At 48.1% G+C, this 18,914-nt stretch overlaps 1 protein-coding gene across 7 annotated transcripts in view; it reads right to left on the reverse strand.

Moving 5' to 3' along the window:
* eps8a (epidermal growth factor receptor pathway substrate 8a) overlaps nucleotides 1-18,914 on the reverse strand; it is a 108,371-nt gene that overhangs the window by 27,593 nt on the left and 61,864 nt on the right. For 5 of the 7 annotated variants that reach the window (XM_055905139.1, XM_055905137.1, XM_055905143.1 and 2 more), the window contains 4 exons: nucleotides 17,672-17,820; nucleotides 7,354-7,537; nucleotides 4,570-4,703; nucleotides 944-1,058 (listed from right to left, as the gene is read on the reverse strand). In XM_055905139.1, the coding sequence (XP_055761114.1) occupies nucleotides 944-1,058; nucleotides 4,570-4,703; nucleotides 7,354-7,537; nucleotides 17,672-17,820 (582 nt within the window). The remainder of the gene's footprint in view (nucleotides 1-943; nucleotides 1,059-4,569; nucleotides 4,704-7,353; nucleotides 7,538-17,671; nucleotides 17,821-18,914) is intronic. The other 2 variants (XM_055905141.1, XM_055905142.1) reach the window with 1 other exon arrangement.

Raw genomic sequence — 18,914 nt, forward strand, 5'->3', positions numbered from 1 at the left:
AGATGGACCTGACCTGGGTTACCAGGGGGAGGATTGGTTACCTTCAACACTGTTGTTACAGATGGACCTGACCTGGGTTACCAGGGGGAGGATTGGTTACCTTCAACACTGTTGTTACAGATGGACCTGACCTGGGTTACCAGGAGGAGGATTGGTTACCTTCAACACTGTTGTTACATGTTGTAGATGGACCTGACCTGGGTTACCAGGGGGAGGATTGGTTACCTTCAACACTGTTGTTACAGATGGACCTGACCTGGGTTACCAGGAGGAGGATTGGTTACCTTCAACACTGTTGTTACATGTTGTAGATGGACCTGACCTGGGTTACCAGGGGGAGGATTGGTTACCTTCAACACTGTTGTTACAGATGGACCTGACCTGGGTTACCAGGAGGAGGATTGGTTACCTTCAACACTGTTGTTACATGTTACAGATGGACCTGACCTGGGTTACCAGGAGGAGGATTGGTTACCTTCAACACTGTTGTTACATGTTGTAGATGGACCTGACCTGGGTTACCAGGGGGAGGATTGGTTACCTTCAACACTGTTGTTACATGTTACAGATGGACCTGACCTGGGTTACCAGGGGGAGGATTGGTTACCTTCAACACTGACATGTTACATGTTACAGATGGACCTGACCTGGGTTACCAGGGGAGGATTGGTTACCTTTAACACTGTTGTTACAGATGGACCTGACCTGGGGTAGATGTGGTTAAACCAATGACTGTATATGAATGGACAAAGCCATCGATCCCATGACACCACTCATTCCTATGTGAAGTGGCAATAGGGCATTTGAAGCCAAAGTCGTCGGTTAAGATGGCGTCTGATGGACGCCCTTCATGTTAAATGTTTGTGTTACCCGGTCCATACCTCCACAACCTCATCCTTGCAGTGAGCCTTCGTGTTAAATGTTTGTGTTACCCGGTCCTCACCTCCACAACCTCGTCCTTCACCAATGACAGCTCTGTGTTGTTTCTGGCCACAAAGTCATACTTGGATTTGGCAAACAGTTTTGGCTGACCTCTGCTGCCGTTGGCCTCGTAGTTCCTGTTCACGTCAGAGGTTAGAGGTCAGGGGTTAGACAGATGGACTAACGGTAGAATAGGGACTGATACACTGAGGATGAATGCACACATCGTATCCAATCATATCGTCCGAAACCACAACATGCATTGTGCACAACAGACCAAGCACACTCTCAACTTCCAAAAACCACAGTACAGTACGACACTGCAGGAGACACACTGCACGGTGTGGTGCTACACGCTACATGCTACATGCTTATGGACATGACTGAACTGGGATAAAGCCAGACATGGACCACAGACACCTACAAGCTACTGCTACTGACTGTCCCAGCCGAGGAGAAGTGGCCCGACTTTAACATCAGAGGTTAGAGAGAGAACAGAGAGATAGGGAGAGAACAGAGGGAGCTGTGATTGATCAAGACTGTGATAAAGATAATTTACCCCCTAGCACCCAGAGTGGTGATGTTTTTAAACACAGTAGAACATTACAGAGTCAGAGTGTTAGCCTGCTAACCCATAAGAGGATAAGAACAGAGGGATAGAGAGAGGACAGAGGGAGCTGTGATTGATCAAGACTGTGATAAAGATCATTTACCCCCTAGCACCCAGAGTGGTGATGTTTTAGCACACAGTAGAACATTACAGAGTCAGAGTGTTAGCCTGCTAACCCATAAGAGGATAAGAACAGAGGGATAGGGAGAGGACAGAGGGAGCTGTGATTGATCAAGACTGTGATAAAGATCATTTACCCCCTAGCACCCAGAATGGTGATGTTTTAACACACAGTAGAACATTACAGAGTCAGAGTGTTAGCCTGCTAACCCATAAGAGGATAAGAACAGAGGGATAGAGAGAGAACAGAGGGAGCTGTGATTGATCAAGACTGTGATAAAGATAATTTACCCCCTAGCACCCAGAGTGGTGATGTTTTAGCACACAGTAGAACATTACAGAGTCAGAGTGTTAGCCTGCTAACCCATAAGAGGATAAGAATGGAGGAGGAGAATATCAATGGAAAGGAGAGAACACTGTGAACACAGACACAATGTCAGAGGATCAGGTGTGAACCAATAGCGGAGAGAAAGAGACGAGATTGGCAGATTCCACACCAGTAGGAAATAACTACTTCCTGTCTCTCATGCTGCTACCGTTAGCTAGCTAGCTACTACCTGACGCTCATTATGTTTATTCAATCATTAGCTAGCTAGCTACTCACTGGGATGTGGTGTTTATTCTACCGTTAGCTAGCTAGCTACTCACTGGAATGTGATGTTTATTCAATTGTTAGCTAGCTACTTCCTGGGATGTCATGTATATTCTATCGTTAGCTAGCTAGCTAGCTACTCACTGTGATGTGATATTTATTCAATCGTTAGCTAGTTAGCTACTCACTGGGATGTGATGTTTATTCTATTGTTGGCTAACTAGCTACTCACTGGGATGTGATGTTTATTCTACTGTTGGCTAACTAGCTACTCACTGGGATGTCATGTTTATTCAATCGTTAGTGTCATGACGTTGCCTGCTTGGGTATAGCAAACCCCATCCCCCTCTCCCTGCCTCTCCCTTTCCTACCACAACCCATGCGGTGATCACAGAGAGATGTCGTAAATTCCTGAGAATCTCCTCATGGCCAACAGTATTATAGACAGAGGGTAAACTTTCAGGACAAAGGAATTCTCTTCCACCTCACAGAACTTGAGGTACGAACATATTTCATATTCCTGCAAAAGTATAAAAGCTCGGTGGAGATTCCAGCTATGAACCGGTCCGTTTGTCCCCTTGTGGGAAACTCATGAGAGACGGTGTGGCTACATTACCATACCGCTGTTTATATAATAACCTCAGATATGAGGTTTACATCTGTTTGTTGTATAAAATTAATGAGTGAGTATGATACTGTTTGTATAATTGTGTAATATGATTTTGAACTGTTTAATGAAGGAAAATACAACTCCCTGTTGTATTTGAACTAAATCATAGGACCCGCCCCTGAGCCAGTTGGGTCAGAGACCATGGGACCACCCCTCTCTGCTATCTGAATAAAAGCTCAACTCTAAGAAATTACCATTTAGACCATGTTTATCCTCCAAGGAGGAGAACGAAGGTTGAGTATAATTGCTGAATCTTTAACCATACCACGTGGTTAAACTCTTAGACGAATAAGAACAAGTCGTTGATATTGACTACTAGTCTGCAGCTAGGAATTCGGTATCATTGAACGCGAAGAAAGACAACCGCCGAAACATCCATTCTATAACGAATGTCACTCTGAACAATCCACAATAACTACGACAGAAGGAGCTCCAACAAAACGAACTTCTCTCCAACGATCAAGACCACACACCGAGCGTAACTATATATATATTGATTGCAATTGTTCCCGAATGAGTGAGCGTTCATGTGTAAGGATTAGCATGTCAATTGTTATAATTATGGACTCTGTAGTGAATTCTTAGTCGAACGCCATTTTCCCTTTGTCTAACAGCCGCCATGCCGGTTTAGCCCACTAGGGCATGTTTCTCCTATCATTTCATGTAACTATTTTAAGTTTGTTTGTTTGTTTATGCATTTCTGTGAATTAATTAGTTAGTAATAAATAAATGATTTAAGACAATTGATGTATGGATGACTCATAGTGAAGACTGGGTTCGTGCAGATAATCAACAATTTACGACGTTTGGAATGAGACTGACGTGAGGTACAGTAAATAAATCATTAATTAGAGGACTATTGATCAGATATGAAAATATCTGAAAGGTTATATTGGGAAATTATAACTTTGTAATCTAATAACTTTCCCTGGTGCCCTCGAATTCATAGTTAATTAGTTACGTTATTACTCAAGTGATCGCGTAATCCCTAATTACAGGAATCTTTGATAAAAACTATAAGTCTTAAATTTAACAATAGCAAAGACACGACATTAGCTAGCTAGCTACTCACTGGGATGTGATGTTTATTCAATCATTAGCTAGCTAGCTACTACCTGGGATGTGATGTTTATTGTACAGTTAGCTACCTACTTCCTGGGATGTGATGTTTATTCTACCGTTAGCTAGCTAGCTACTTCCTGGGATGTGATGTTTATTCTACCGTTAGCTAGCTAGCTACTTCCTGGGATGTGATGTTTATTCTACCGTTAGCTAGCTAGCTACTCACTGGGATGTGATGTTTATTCTACCATTAGCTAGCTAGCTACTTCCTGGGATGTGATGTTTATTCTACCATTAGCTAGCTAGCTACTCACTGGGATGTGATGTTTATTCTACCGTTAGCTAGCTAGCTACTTCCTGGGATGTGATGTTTATTCTACCGTTTGCTAGCAAGCTACTTCCTGGGATGTGATGTTTATATTTAGATTCTACCGCAGTAGGAAAGAATGTTTCCCTGTTGAGAGGGGACAGTTTTACAGTTCAGATTTAGAGTAAGTAAAGTGTGTCCAGAGGGACATTCGTTTTAAAGACGGTAGAGCATGGCCAGTTCTTCAGGGCGTTGGGTTCAGTCAGGTGACCGCGGTGCAGTGTTACCGGTCTACGTGTCGTGAGACGGCCTGTTTGAAGGCCTGCACGGCCATGTCCTGGTCCAAGAGGTGCATGCGCTTGTAGGCCTTGTTGTCCAATGCATACCCTTGTGAAGACGGGAAGTCCTGTACACCCGGATGCTGGAGGGGAGACAGATAACACAAACACATCAGCTGAACTATTTCCTCAGTTATTATCATTGATGAAGAGACTGTCATTACTGATGAAGGGACTGTCATTACTGATGAAGGGACTGTCATTACTGATGAAGAGACTGTGATCAGTGATCAATGGACTTTCATTATTGATTAATGGACTGTCATTACTGATGAAGGGACTGTCCTTATTGATGAAGAGACTGTGATCAGTGATCAATGGACTTTCATTATTGATCAATGGACTGTCATTATTGCTCAAGGGACTGTCATTATTGATCAAGGGACTGTCATTACTGATGAAGGGACTGTCATTACTGATGAAGGGACTGTCATTATTGATGAAGGGACTGTCATTATTGATGAAGGGACTGTCATTACTGATGAAGGGACTGTCATTACTGATGAAAATACTGTCATTACTGATGAAGAGACTGTGATCAGTGATCAATGGAATTTCATTATTGATCAATGGACTGTCATTATTGCTCAAGGGACTGTCATTATTGATCAAGGGACTGTCATTACTGATGAATGGACTGTCATTACTGATGAAGAGACTGTCATTACTGATGAAGAGACTGTCATTACTGATGAAAGGACTGTCATTACTGATCAAGGGACTGTCATTACTGATGAAAATACTGTCATTACTGATGAAGAGACTGTGATCAGTGATCAATGGAATTTCATTATTGATCAATGGACTGTCATTATTGCTCAAGGGACTGTCATTATTGATCAAGGGACTGTCATTACTGATGAATGGACTGTCATTACTGATGAAGAGACTGTCATTACTGATGAAGAGACTGTCATTACTGATGAAAGGACTGTCATTACTGATCAAGGGACTGTCATTACTGATGAAGGGACTGTCATTACTGATGAAAGGACTGTCATTACTGATGAAGGGACTGTCATTACTGATGAAAGGACTGTCATTACTGATCAAGGGACTGTCATTACTGATGAAGGGACTGTCATTACTGATGAAGGGACTGTCATTACTGATGAAGGGACTGTCATTACTGATGAAGGGACTGTCATTACTGATGAAGAGACTGTCATTACTGATGAAGGGACTGTCATTACTGATGAAGGGACTGTCATTACTGATGAAGGGACTGTCATTACTGATGAAGGGACTGTCATTACTGATGAAGGGACTGTCATTACTGATGAAGGGACTGTCATTACTGATGAAGGGACTGTCATTACTGATGAAGGGACTGTCATTACTGATCAAGGGACTGTCATTACTGATGAAAATACTGCCATTACTGATGAAGGGACTGTCATTACTGATGAAGGGACTGTCATTACTGATCAAGGGACTGTCATTACTGATGAAAATACTGTCATTACTGATGAAAATACTGCCATTACTGATGAAGGGACTGTCAATACTGATGAAGGGACTGTCAATACTGATGAAGGGACTGTCATTACTGATGAAGAGACTGTCATTACTGATCAAGAGACTGTGATCAGTGATCAATGGACTTTCATTATTGATCAATGGACTGTCATTATTGCTCAAGGGACTGTCATTATTGATCAAGGGACTGTCATTACTGATGAAGGGACTGTCATTACTGATGAAGGGACTGTCATTACTGATGAAGGGACTGTCATTACTGATGAAGGGACTGTCATTACTGATCAAGGGACTGTCATTATTGATGAAGGGACTGTCATTACTGATGAAGGGACTGTCATTACTGATGAAGGGACTGTCAATACTGATGAAGGGACTGTCATTACTGATGAAGGGACTGTCATTACTGATGAAGGGACTGTCATTACTGATCAAGGGACTGTCATTACTGATGAAGGGACTGTCATTACTGATGAAGAGACTGTCATTACTGATGAAGGGACTGTCATTACTGATGAAGGGACTGTCATTACTGATGAAGGGACTGTCATTACTGATGAAGGGACTGTCATTACTGATGAAGGGACTGTCATTACTGATGAAGGGACTGTCATTACTGATGAAGAGACTGTCATTACTGATGAAGGGACTGTCATTACTGATGAAGAGACTGTCATTACTGATGAAGGGACTGTCATTACTGATGAAGGGACTGTCATTAATGATGAAAGGACTGTCATTATTGATGAAGGGACTGTTTTTAACTTTCCAAAGCTTAGAACACAAGCTAACTAACAACTGAGACAGTCCCTGAGGGAAATGAGGACTAACTTGGCCCCACCCTGCTAGGTTTGGCCCCACCCTGCTAGGTTTGGCCCCACCCTGCTAGGTTTGGCCCCACCCTGCTAGGTTTGGCCCCACCCTGCTAGGTTTGGCCCCACCCTGCTAGGTTTGGCCCCACCCTGCTAGGTTTGGCCCCACCCTGCTAGGTTTGGCCCCACCCTGCTAGGTTTGGCCCCATCCTGCTAGGTTTGACCCCACCCTGCTAGGTTTGGCCCCACCCTGCTAGGTTTGACCCCACCCTGCTAGGTTTGACCCCACCCTGCTAGGTTTGACCCCACCCTGCTCGGTTTGGCCCCACCCTGATAGGTTTGGCCCCACCCTGCTAGGTTTGGCCCCACCCTGCTAGGTTTGACCCCACCCTGCTAGGTTTGACCCTTCTATGGAATCAGCTCTGTCATCAGAACAACGTACCTCAGTAGACAGCCTGTGTACCATCTCCTCCTGTCTAAGGATCTCCGAGTGGGAGAGGGTCTGGGTCAGGTGATTCAGCTCTGCCTCTCGTGATTGGGGGACGAACGGCATCATGTGAGGTTCCCAACCGTCACGGAACTGCAGCGTACACGGAGGGAAGTAGTGGTTCTTAGGCCACTCCAACCTGGAGAAGGGGTAAGTGGGAGAGAGAGAAAGAGGTAGGGAGAGAGGGAGAGAGAGGGAGAGAGAGGGAGAGAGAGGGAGAGAGAGGGAGAGAGAGGGAGAGAGAGGGAGAGAGAGAGAGAGAGAGAGAGAGAGAGAGAGAGAGAGAGAGAGAGAGAGAGAGAGAGAGAGAGAGAGAGAGAGAGAGAGAGAGAGAGAGAGAGAGAGAGAGAGAGAGAGAGAGAGAGAGAGAGAGAGAGAGAGAGAGAGAGAGAGAGAGAGAGAGAGAGAGAGAGAGAGGCAGTGTTGATTTCAAAAAAGCTTTTGGCTCAAAAGCCACACATTTCTTCCCACAGGGCCGTGGGGTGAGACAGGGATGCAGCTTAAGCCCCACCCTCTTCAACATATATATCAATGAATTGGCGAGGGCACTAGAACAGTCTGCAGCACCCGGCCTCACCCTACTAGAACAGTCTGCAGCACCCAGCCTCACCCTACTAGACCAGTCTGCAGCACCCGGCCTCACCCTACTAGACCAGTCTGCAGCACCCGGCCTCACCCTACTAGACCAGTCTGCAGCACCCGGCCTCACCCTACTAGAACAGTCTGCAGCACCCGGCCTCACCCTACTAGACCAGTCTGCAGCACCAGGCCTCACCCTACTAGAACAGTCTGCAGCACCCGGCCTCACCCTACTAGAACAGTCTGCAGCACCCGGCCTCACCCTACTAGAACAGTCTGCAGCACCCGGCCTCACCCTACTAGAACAGTCTGCAGCACCCGGCCTCACCCTACTAGACCAGTCTGCAGCACCCGGCCTCACCCTACTAGAACAGTCTGCAGGACCCGGCCTCACCCTACTAGACCAGTCTGCAGCACCCGGCCTCACCCTACTAGACCAGTCTGCAGCACCTCACCCTACTAGAACAGTCTGCAGCACCCGGCCTCACCCTACTAGAACAGTCTGCAGCACCCGGCCTCACGCTACTAGACCAGGCTGCAGCACCCGGCCTCACGCTACTAGACCAGGCTGCAGCACCCGGCCTCACCCTACTAGACCAGTCTGCAGCACCTCACCCTACTAGAACAGTCTGCAGCACCCGGCCTCACCCTACTAGACCAGTCTGCAGCACCCGGCCTCACCCTACTAGAACAGTCTGCAGCACCCGGCCTCACCCTACTAGAACAGTCTGCAGCACCAGGCCTCACCCTACTAGACCAGTCTGCAGCACCCGGTCTCACCCTACTAGAACAGTCTGCAGCACCCGGCCTCACCCTACTAGAACAGTCTGCAGCACCAGGCCTCACCCTACTAGAACAGTCTGCAGCACCCGGCCTCACCCTACTAGAACAGTCTGCAGCACCCGGCCTCACCCTACTAGAACAGTCTGCAGCACCCGGCCTCACCCTACTAGAACAGTCTGCAGCACCCGGCCTCACCCTACTAGAACAGTCTGCAGCACCCGGCCTCACCCTACTAGAACAGTCTGCAGCACCCGGCCTCACCCTACTAGACCAGTCTGCAGCACCCGGCCTCACCCTACTAGAACAGTCTGCATCACCCGGCCTCACCCTACTAGAACAGTCTGCAGCACCCGGCCTCACCCTACTAGAACAGTCTGCAGCACCCGGCCTCACCCTACTAGAACAGTCTGCAGCACCCGGCCTCACCCTACTAGAACAGTCTGCAGCACCAGGCCTCACCCTACTAGACCAGTCTGCAGCACCCGGCCTCACCCTACTAGACCAGTCTGCAGCACCTCACCCTACTAGAACAGTCTGCAGCACCCGGCCTCACCCTACTAGAACAGTCTGCAGCACCCGGCCTCACGCTACTAGACCAGGCTGCAGCACCCGGCCTCACGCTACTAGACCAGGCTGCAGCACCCGGCCTCACCCTACTAGACCAGTCTGCAGCACCTCACCCTACTAGAACAGTCTGCAGCACCCGGCCTCACCCTACTAGACCAGTCTGCAGCACCCGGCCTCACCCTACTAGAACAGTCTGCAGCACCCGGCCTCACCCTACTAGAACAGTCTGCAGCACCAGGCCTCACCCTACTAGACCAGTCTGCAGCACCCGGTCTCACCCTACTAGAACAGTCTGCAGCACCCGGCCTCACCCTACTAGAACAGTCTGCAGCACCAGGCCTCACCCTACTAGAACAGTCTGCAGCACCCGGCCTCACCCTACTAGAACAGTCTGCAGCACCCGGCCTCACCCTACTAGAACAGTCTGCAGCACCCGGCCTCACCCTACTAGAACAGTCTGCAGCACCCGGCCTCACCCTACTAGAACAGTCTGCAGCACCCGGCCTCACCCTACTAGAACAGTCTGCAGCACCCGGCCTCACCCTACTAGACCAGTCTGCAGCACCCGGCCTCACCCTACTAGAACAGTCTGCATCACCCGGCCTCACCCTACTAGAACAGTCTGCAGCACCCGGCCTCACCCTACTAGAACAGTCTGCAGCACCCGGCCTCACCCTACTAGAACAGTCTGCAGCACCCGGCCTCACCCTACTAGAACAGTCTGCAGCACCAGGCCTCACCCTACTAGACCAGTCTGCAGCACCCGGCCTCACCCCACTAGACCAGTCTGCAGCACCCGGCCTCACCCTACTAGACCAGTCTGCATCACCCGGCCTCACCCTACTAGAACAGTCTGCAGCACCCGGCCTCACCCTACTAGAACAGTCTGCAGCACCCGGCCTCACCCTACTAGAACAGTCTGCAGCACCCGGCCTCACCCTACTAGAACAGTCTGCAGCACCCAGCCTCACCCTACTAGACCAGTCTGCAGCACCCGGCCTCACCCTACTAGAACAGTCTGCAGCACCAGGCCTCACCCTACTAGAACAGTCTGCAGCACCCGGCCTCACCCTACTAGACCAGTCTGCAGCACCCGGCCTCACCCTACTAGAACAGTCTGCAGCACCCGGCCTCACCCTACTAGAACAGTCTGCAGCACCCGGCCTCACCCTACTAGAACAGTCTGCAGCACCTCACCCTACTAGAACAGTCTGCAGCACCTGGCCTCACCCTACTAGACCAGTCTGCAGCACCCGGCCTCACCCTACTAGACCAGTCTGCAGCACCCGGCCTCACCCTACTAGAACAGTCTGCAGCACCCAGCCTCACCCTACTAGAACAGTCTGCAGCACCCAGCCTCACCCTACTAGACCAGTCTGCAGCACCCGGCCTCACCCTACTAGAACAGTCTGCAGCACCTCACCCTACTAGACCAGTCTGCATCACCCGGCCTCACCCTACTAGAACAGTCTACAGCACCAGGCCTCACCCTACTAGACCAGTCTGCAGCACCCGGCCTCACCCTACTAGAACAGTCTGCAGCACCCGGCCTCACCCTACTAGAACAGTCTGCAGCACCCGGCCTCACCCTACTAGAACAGTCTGCAGCACCCGGCCTCACCCTACTAGAACAGTCTGCAGCACCCGGCCTCACCCTACTAGACCAGTCTGCAGCACCCGGCCTCACCCTACTAGAACAGTCTGCAGCACCCGGCCTCACCCTACTAGACCAGTCTGCAGCAACCGGCCTCACCCTACTAGACCAGTCTGCAGCACCCGGCCTCACCCTACTAGAACAGTCTGCAGCACCAGGCCTCACCCTACTAGACCAGTCTGCAGCACCCGGCCTCACCCTACTAGAACAGTCTGCAGCACCAGGCCTCACCCTACTAGAACAGTCTGCAGCAACCGGCCTCACCCTACTAGACCAGTCTGCAGCACCTCACCCTACTAGACCAGTCTGCAGCAACCGGCCTCACCCTACTAGACCAGTCTGCAGCACCCGGCCTCACCCTACTAGAACAGTCTGCAGCACCCGGCCTCACCCTACTAGACCAGTCTGCAGCACCCGGCCTCACCCTACTAGAACAGTCTGCAGCACCTCACCCTACTAGAACAGTCTGCAGCACCCGGAATCACCCTACTAGAACAGTCTGCAGCACCCGGCCTCACCCTACTAGAACAGTCTGCATCACCCGGCCTCACCCTACTAGACCAGTCTGCAGCACCAGGCCTCACCCTACCAGAACAGTCTGCAGCACCCGGCCTCACCCTACTAGAACAGTCTACAGCACCCGGCCTCACCCTACTAGACCAGTCTGCACCACCAGACCTCACCCTACTAGACCAGTCTGCAGCACCAGGCCTCACCCTACTAGACCAGTCTGCAGCACCAGGCCTCACCCTACTAGAACAGTCTGCAGCACCCGGCCTCACCCTACTAGAACAGTCTGCAGCACCCGGCCTCACCCTACTAGAACAGTCTGCAGCACCCGGCCTCACCCTACTAGAACAGTCTGCAGCACCCGGCCTCACCCTACTAGAACAGTCTGCAGCACCCGGCCTCACCCTACTAGAACAGTCTGCAGCACCCGGCCTCACCCTACTAGAACAGTCTGCAGCACCCGGCCTCACCCTACTAGAACAGTCTGCAGCACCCGGCCTCACCCTACTAGAACAGTCTGCAGCACCCGGCCTCACCCTACTAGAACAGTCTGCAGCACCCGGCCTCACCCTACTAGAACAGTCTGCAGCACCCGGCCTCACCCTACTAGAACAGTCTGCAGCACCCGGCCTCACCCTACTAGAACAGTCTGCAGCACCCGGCCTCACCCTACTAGAACAGTCTGCAGCACCCGGCCTCACCCTACTAGAACAGTCTGCAGCACCCGGCCTCACCCTACTAGAACAGTCTGCAGCACCCGGCCTCACCCTACTAGAACAGTCTGCAGCACCCGGCCTCAACCTACTAGAACAGTCTGCAGCACCCGGTCTCAACCTACTAGAACACTCTGCAGCACCCGGCCTCACCCTACTAGAACAGTCTGCAGCACCAGGCCTCACCCTACTAGAACAGTCTGCAGCAGCCGGCCTCACCCTACTAGAACAGTCTGCAGCACCCGGCCTCACCCTAATAGAACAGTCTGCAGCACCCGGCCTCACCCTACTAGACCAGTCTGCAGCACCAGGCCTCACCCTACTAGAACAGTCTGCAGCACCGGGCCTCACCCTACTAGAACAGTCTGCAGCACCCGGTCTCAGCCTACTAGACCAGTCTGCATCACCCGGCCTCACCCTACTAGACCAGTCTGCAGCACCAGGCCTCACCCTACTAGAACAGTCTGCATCACCCGGCCTCACCCTACTAGAACAGTCTGCAGCACCCGGCCTCACCCTACTAGAACAGTCTGCAGCACCCGGCCTCACCCTACTAGAACAGTCTGCAGCACCCGGCCTCACCCTACTAGAACAGTCTGCAGCACCCGGCCTCACCCTGCTAGAACAGTCTGCAGCACCCGGCCTCACACTACTAGAACAGTCTGCAGCACCCGGCCTCACCCTACCAGAACAGTCTGCAGCACCCGGCCTCACCCTACTAGGACAGTCTGCAGCACCCGGCCTCAACATACTAGAACAGTCTGCAGCACCCGGCCTCACCCTACTAGAACAGTCTGCAGCACCCGGCCTCACCCTACTAGAACAGTCTGCAGCACCCGGCCTCACCCTACTAGGACAGTCTGCAGCACCCGGCCTCACCCTACTAGAACAGTCTGCAGCACCCGGCCTCACCCTACTAGAACAGTCTGCAGCACCCGGCCTCACCCTACTAGAACAGTCTGCAGCACCCGGCCTCACCCTGCTAGAACAGTCTGCAGCACCCGGCCTCACCCTACTAGAACAGTCTGCAGCACCCGGCCTCACCCTACCAGAACAGTCTGCAGCACCCGGCCTCACCCTACTAGAACAGTCTGCAGCACCCGGCCTCACCCTACTAGAACAGTCTGCAGCACCCGGCCTCACCCTACTAGGACAGTCTGCAGCACCCGGCCTCACCCTACTAGGACAGTCTGCAGCACCCGGCCTCACCCTACTAGAACAGTCTGCAGCACCCGGCCTCACCCTACTAGAACAGTCTGCAGCACCCGGCCTCACCCTACTAGAACAGTCTGCAGCACCCGGCCTCACCCTACTAGAACAGTCTGCAGCACCCGGCCTCACCCTACTAGAACAGTCTGCAGCACCCGGCCTCACCCTGCTAGAACAGTCTGCAGCACCCGGCCTCACCCTACCAGAACAGTCTGCAGCACCCGGCCTCACCCTACCAGAATCTGAAGTCAAATGTCTACTGTTTGCTGATGATCTGGTGCTTCTGTCGACCACCAAGGAGGGCCTACAGCAGCATCTCAGTTAGACTAAAATAATGGTGTTACTCCATACAGCAGCACCTCAGTTAGACTAAAATAATGGTGTTACTCCATACAGCAGCACCTCAGTTAGACTAAAATAATGGTGTTACTCCATACAGCAGCACCTCAGTTAGACTAAAATAATGGTGTTACTCCATACAGCAGCACCTCAGTTAGACTAAAATAATGGTGTTACTCCATGCAGCAGCATCTCAGTTAGACTAAAATAATGGTGTTATACAGCAGCATCTCAGTTAGACTAAAAAAATGGTGTTACTCCATACAGCAGCACCTCAGTTAGACTAAAATAATGGTGTTATACAGCAGCACCTCAGTTAGACTAAAATAATGGTGTTACTCCATACAGCAGCACCTCAGTTAGACTAAATAATGGTGTTACTCCATACAGCAGCATCTCAGTTAGACTAAATAATGGTGTTACTCCATACAGCAGCACCTCAGTTAGACTAAAATAATGGTGTTACTCCATACAGCAGCACCTCAGTTAGACTGAAATAATGGTGTTATACAGCAGCATCTCAGTTAGACTAAAATAATGGTGTTACTCCATAAAGCAGCATCTCAGTTAGACTGAAATAATGGTGTTACTCCATACAGCAGCATCTCAGTTAGACAAAAATAATGGTGTTACTCCATACAGCAGCATCTCAGTTAGACTAAAATAATGGTGTTATACAGCAGCAGCTCAGTTAGACTAAAATAATGGTGTTATACAGCAGCATCTCCGTTAGACTAAAATAATGGTGTTACTCCATACAGCAGCATCTCAGTTGGACTGAAATAATGGTGTTATACAGCAGCACCTCAGTTAGACTAAAATAATGGTGTTACTCCATACAGCAGCACCTCAGTTAGACTAAAATAATGGTGTTACTCCATACAGCAGCACCTCAGGTAGACTAAAATAATGGTGTTACTCCATACAGCAGCATCTCAGTTGGACTGAAATAATGGTGTTATACAGCAGCACCTCAGTTAGACTAAAATAATGGTGTTACTCCATACAGCAGCACCTCAGTTAGACTGAAATAATGGTGTTATACAGCAGAATCTCAGTTAGACTAAAATAATGGTGTTACTCCATACAGCAGCACCTCAGTTAGACTAAAATAATGGTGTTACTCCATACAGCAGCACCTCAGTTAGACTAAAATCATGGTGTTACTCCATACAGCAGCATCTCAGTTAGACTGAAATAATGGTGTTACTCCATACAACAGCACCTCAGTTTGACTAAAATAATGGTGTTATACAGCAGCACCTCAGTTACACTGAAATAATGGTGTTACTCCATTGAGCAGCATCTCAGTTAGACTAAAATAATGGTGTTACTCCATACAGCAGCACCTCAGTTAGACTAAAATAATGGTGTTACTCCATACAGCAGCATCTCAGTTAGACTAAAATAATGGTGTTACTCCATACAGCAGCACCTCAGTTAGACTAAAATAATGGTGTTACTCCATACAGCAGCACCTCAGTTAGACTAAAATAATGGTGTTACTCCATACAGCAGCACCTCAGTTAGACTAAAATAATGGTGTTATACAGCAGCATCTCAGTTAGACTAAAATAATGGTGTTATACAGCAGCATCTCAGGTAGACTAAAATAATGGTGTTACTCCATACAGCAGCATCTCAGTTAGACTAAAATAATGGTGTTACTCCATACAGCAGCACCTCAGGTAGACTAAAATAATGGTGTTATCCAGCAGCATCTCAGTTAGACTAAAATAATGGTGTTACTCCATACAGCAGCGCCTCAGTTAGACTAAAATAATGGTGTTATCCAGCAGCATCTCAGTTAGACTGAAATAATGGTGTTACTCCATACAGCAGCACCTCAGTTAGACTAAAATAATGGTGTTATCCAGCAGCATCTCAGTTAGACTGAAATAATGGTGTTACTCCATACAGCAGCACCTCAGTTAGACTAAAATAATGGTGTTACTCCATACAGCAGCACCTCAGTTAGACTAAAATAATGGTGTTATCCAGCAGCATCTCAGTTAGACTAAAATAATGGTGTTACTCCATACAGCAGCACCTCAGTTAGACTAAAATAATGGTGTTACTCCATACAGCAGCACCTCAGTTAGACTAAAATAATGGTGTTATCCAGCAGCATCTCAGTTAGACTGAAATAATGGTGTTACTCCACACAGCAGCACCTCAGTTAGACTAAAATAATGGTGTTACTCCATACAGCAGCACCTCAGTTAGACTAAAATAATGGTGTTACTCCATACAGCAGCATCTCAGTTAGACTAAAATAATGGTGTTACTCCATACAGCAGCATCTCAGTTAGACTAAAATAATGGTGTTATACAGCAGCACCTCAGTTAGACTAAAATAATGGTGTTACTCCATACAGCAGCATCTCAGTTAGACTAAAATAATGGTGTTACTCCATACAGCAGCACCTCAGTTAGACTGAAATAATGGTGTTACTCCATACAGCAGCACCTCAGTTAGACTAAAATAATGGTGTTACTCCATACAGCAGCACCTCAGTTAGACTAAAATAATGGTGTTACTCCATACAGCAGCATCTCAGTTAGACTAAAATAATGGTGTTACTCCATACAGCAGCACCTCAGGTAGACTAAAATAATGGTGTTATCCAGCAGCATCTCAGTTAGACTAAAATAATGGTGTTACTCCATACAGCAGCGCCTCAGTTAGACTAAAATAATGGTGTTATCCAGCAGCATCTCAGTTAGACTGAAATAATGGTGTTACTCCATACAGCAGCACCTCAGTTAGACTAAAATAATGGTGTTATCCAGCAGCATCTCAGTTAGACTGAAATAATGGTGTTACTCCATACAGCAGCACCTCAGTTAGACTAAAATAATGGTGTTACTCCATACAGCAGCACCTCAGTTAGACTAAAATAATGGTGTTATCCAGCAGCATCTCAGTTAGACTAAAATAATGGTGTTACTCCATACAGCAGCACCTCAGTTAGACTAAAATAATGGTGTTACTCCATACAGCAGCACCTCAGTTAGACTAAAATAATGGTGTTACTCCATACAGCAGCACCTCAGTTAGACTAAAATAATGGTGTTATCCAGCAGCATCTCAGTTAGACTGAAATAATGGTGTTACTCCACACAGCAGCACCTCAGTTAGACTAAAATAATGGTGTTACTCCATACAGCAGCACCTCAGTTAGACTAAAATAATGGTGTTACTCCATACAGCAGCATCTCAGTTAGACTAAAATAATGGTGTTACTCCATACAGCAGCATCTCAGTTAGACTAAAATAATGGTGTTATACAGCAGCACCTCAGTTAGACTAAAATAATGGTGTTACTCCATACAGCAGCATCTCAGTTAGACTAAAATAATGGTGTTACTCCATACAGCAGCACCTCAGTTAGACTGAAATAATGGTGTTACTCCATACAGCAGCACCTCAGTTAGACTAAAATAATGGTGTTACTCCACACAGCAGCACCTCAGTTAGACTAAAATAATGGTGTTACTCCATGCAGCAGCACCTCAGTTAGACTGAAATAATGGTGTTATACAGCAGCACCTCAGTTAGACTAAAATAATGGTGTTACTCCATACAGCAGCACCTCAGTTAGACTGAAATAATGGTGTTACTCCATACAGCAGCACCTCAGTTAGACTAAAATAATGGTGTTACTCCATACAGCAGCATCTCAGTTAGACTAAAATAATGGTGTTACTCCATACAGCAGCACCTCAGTTAGACTAAAATAATGGTGTTACTCCATACAGCAGCACCTCAGTTAGACTAAAATAATGGTGTTACTCCATCAGTAAGTGAACAGAAGATGCTTTAATAAAGAGGTCGATATTACCGTTAAACCCACGTTAACCAAACATTCACCCCTATGACCCCATGTTAACCCCATCGTGACCTCTAACCTCCTACCTGCACTTGGTCCACCCCTCCCCCAGGGCAACCCACAGGTGTCTTTCCTCGGCCGTCCCGGCTGAGTGCAGGAAGTCTATAGCCTTTCTGGTCAAAAGAGGAACCACCACGCTCTTAGCCAGCTCAGTCCCTCCAGAGGTCTGGATCACCTGGAGGAGAAGAGGTTTTAAACCATTACCCTCACCACTAACTACTAGACTCTTAACCATTACCCTCACCACTAACTACTAGGCTCTTAAACCATTACCCTCACCACTAACTACTAGGCTCTTAAACCATTACCCTCACCACTAACTACTAGGCTCTTAAACCATTACCCTCACCACTAACTACTAGGCTCTTAAACCATTACCCTCACCACTAACTACTAGGCTCTTAAACCATTACCCTCACCACTAACTACTAGGCTCTTAAACCATTACCCTCACCACTAACTACTAGGCTCTTAAACCATTACCCTCACCACTAACTACTAGGCTCTTAACCATTACCCTCACCACTAACTACTAGGCTCTTAAACCATTACCCTCACCACTAAATACTAGTCTCTTAAACCATTACCCTCACCACTAACTACTAGGCTCTTAAACCATTACCCTCACCACTAACTACTAGGCTCTTAAACCATTACCCTCACCACTAACTACTAGTCTCTTAAACCATTACCCTCACCACTAACTACTAGTCTCTTAAACCATTACCCTCACCACTAACTACTAGGCTCTTAAACCATTACCCTCACCACTAACTACTAGTCTCTTAAACCATTACCCTCACCACTAACTACTAGTCTCTTAACCATTACCCTCACCACTAACTACTAGGCTCTTAAACCATTACCCTCACCACTAACTACTAGGCTCTTAAACCATTACCCTCACCACTAACTACTAGGCTCTTAAACCATTACCCTCACCACTAACTACTAGGCTCTTAAACCATTACCCTCACCACTAACTACTAGGATCTTAAACCATTACCCTCACCACTAACTACTAGGCTCTTAAACCATTACCCTCATCACTAACTAATAGTCTCTTAGCCATTACCCTCACCACTAACTACTAGTCTCTTAAACCATTACCCTCACCACTAACTACTAGGCTCTTAAACCATTACCCTCACCACTAACTACTAGGCTCTTAAACCATTACCCTCACCACTAACTACTAGTCTCTTAGCCATTACCCTCACCACTAACTACTAGGCTTTTAAACCATTACCCTCACCACTACCTACTAGT

The sequence above is a fragment of the Salvelinus fontinalis genome, chromosome 39 (genome assembly GCF_029448725.1).
Source record: "Salvelinus fontinalis isolate EN_2023a chromosome 39, ASM2944872v1, whole genome shotgun sequence".
NCBI lineage: Eukaryota > Metazoa > Chordata > Actinopteri > Salmoniformes > Salmonidae > Salvelinus > Salvelinus fontinalis.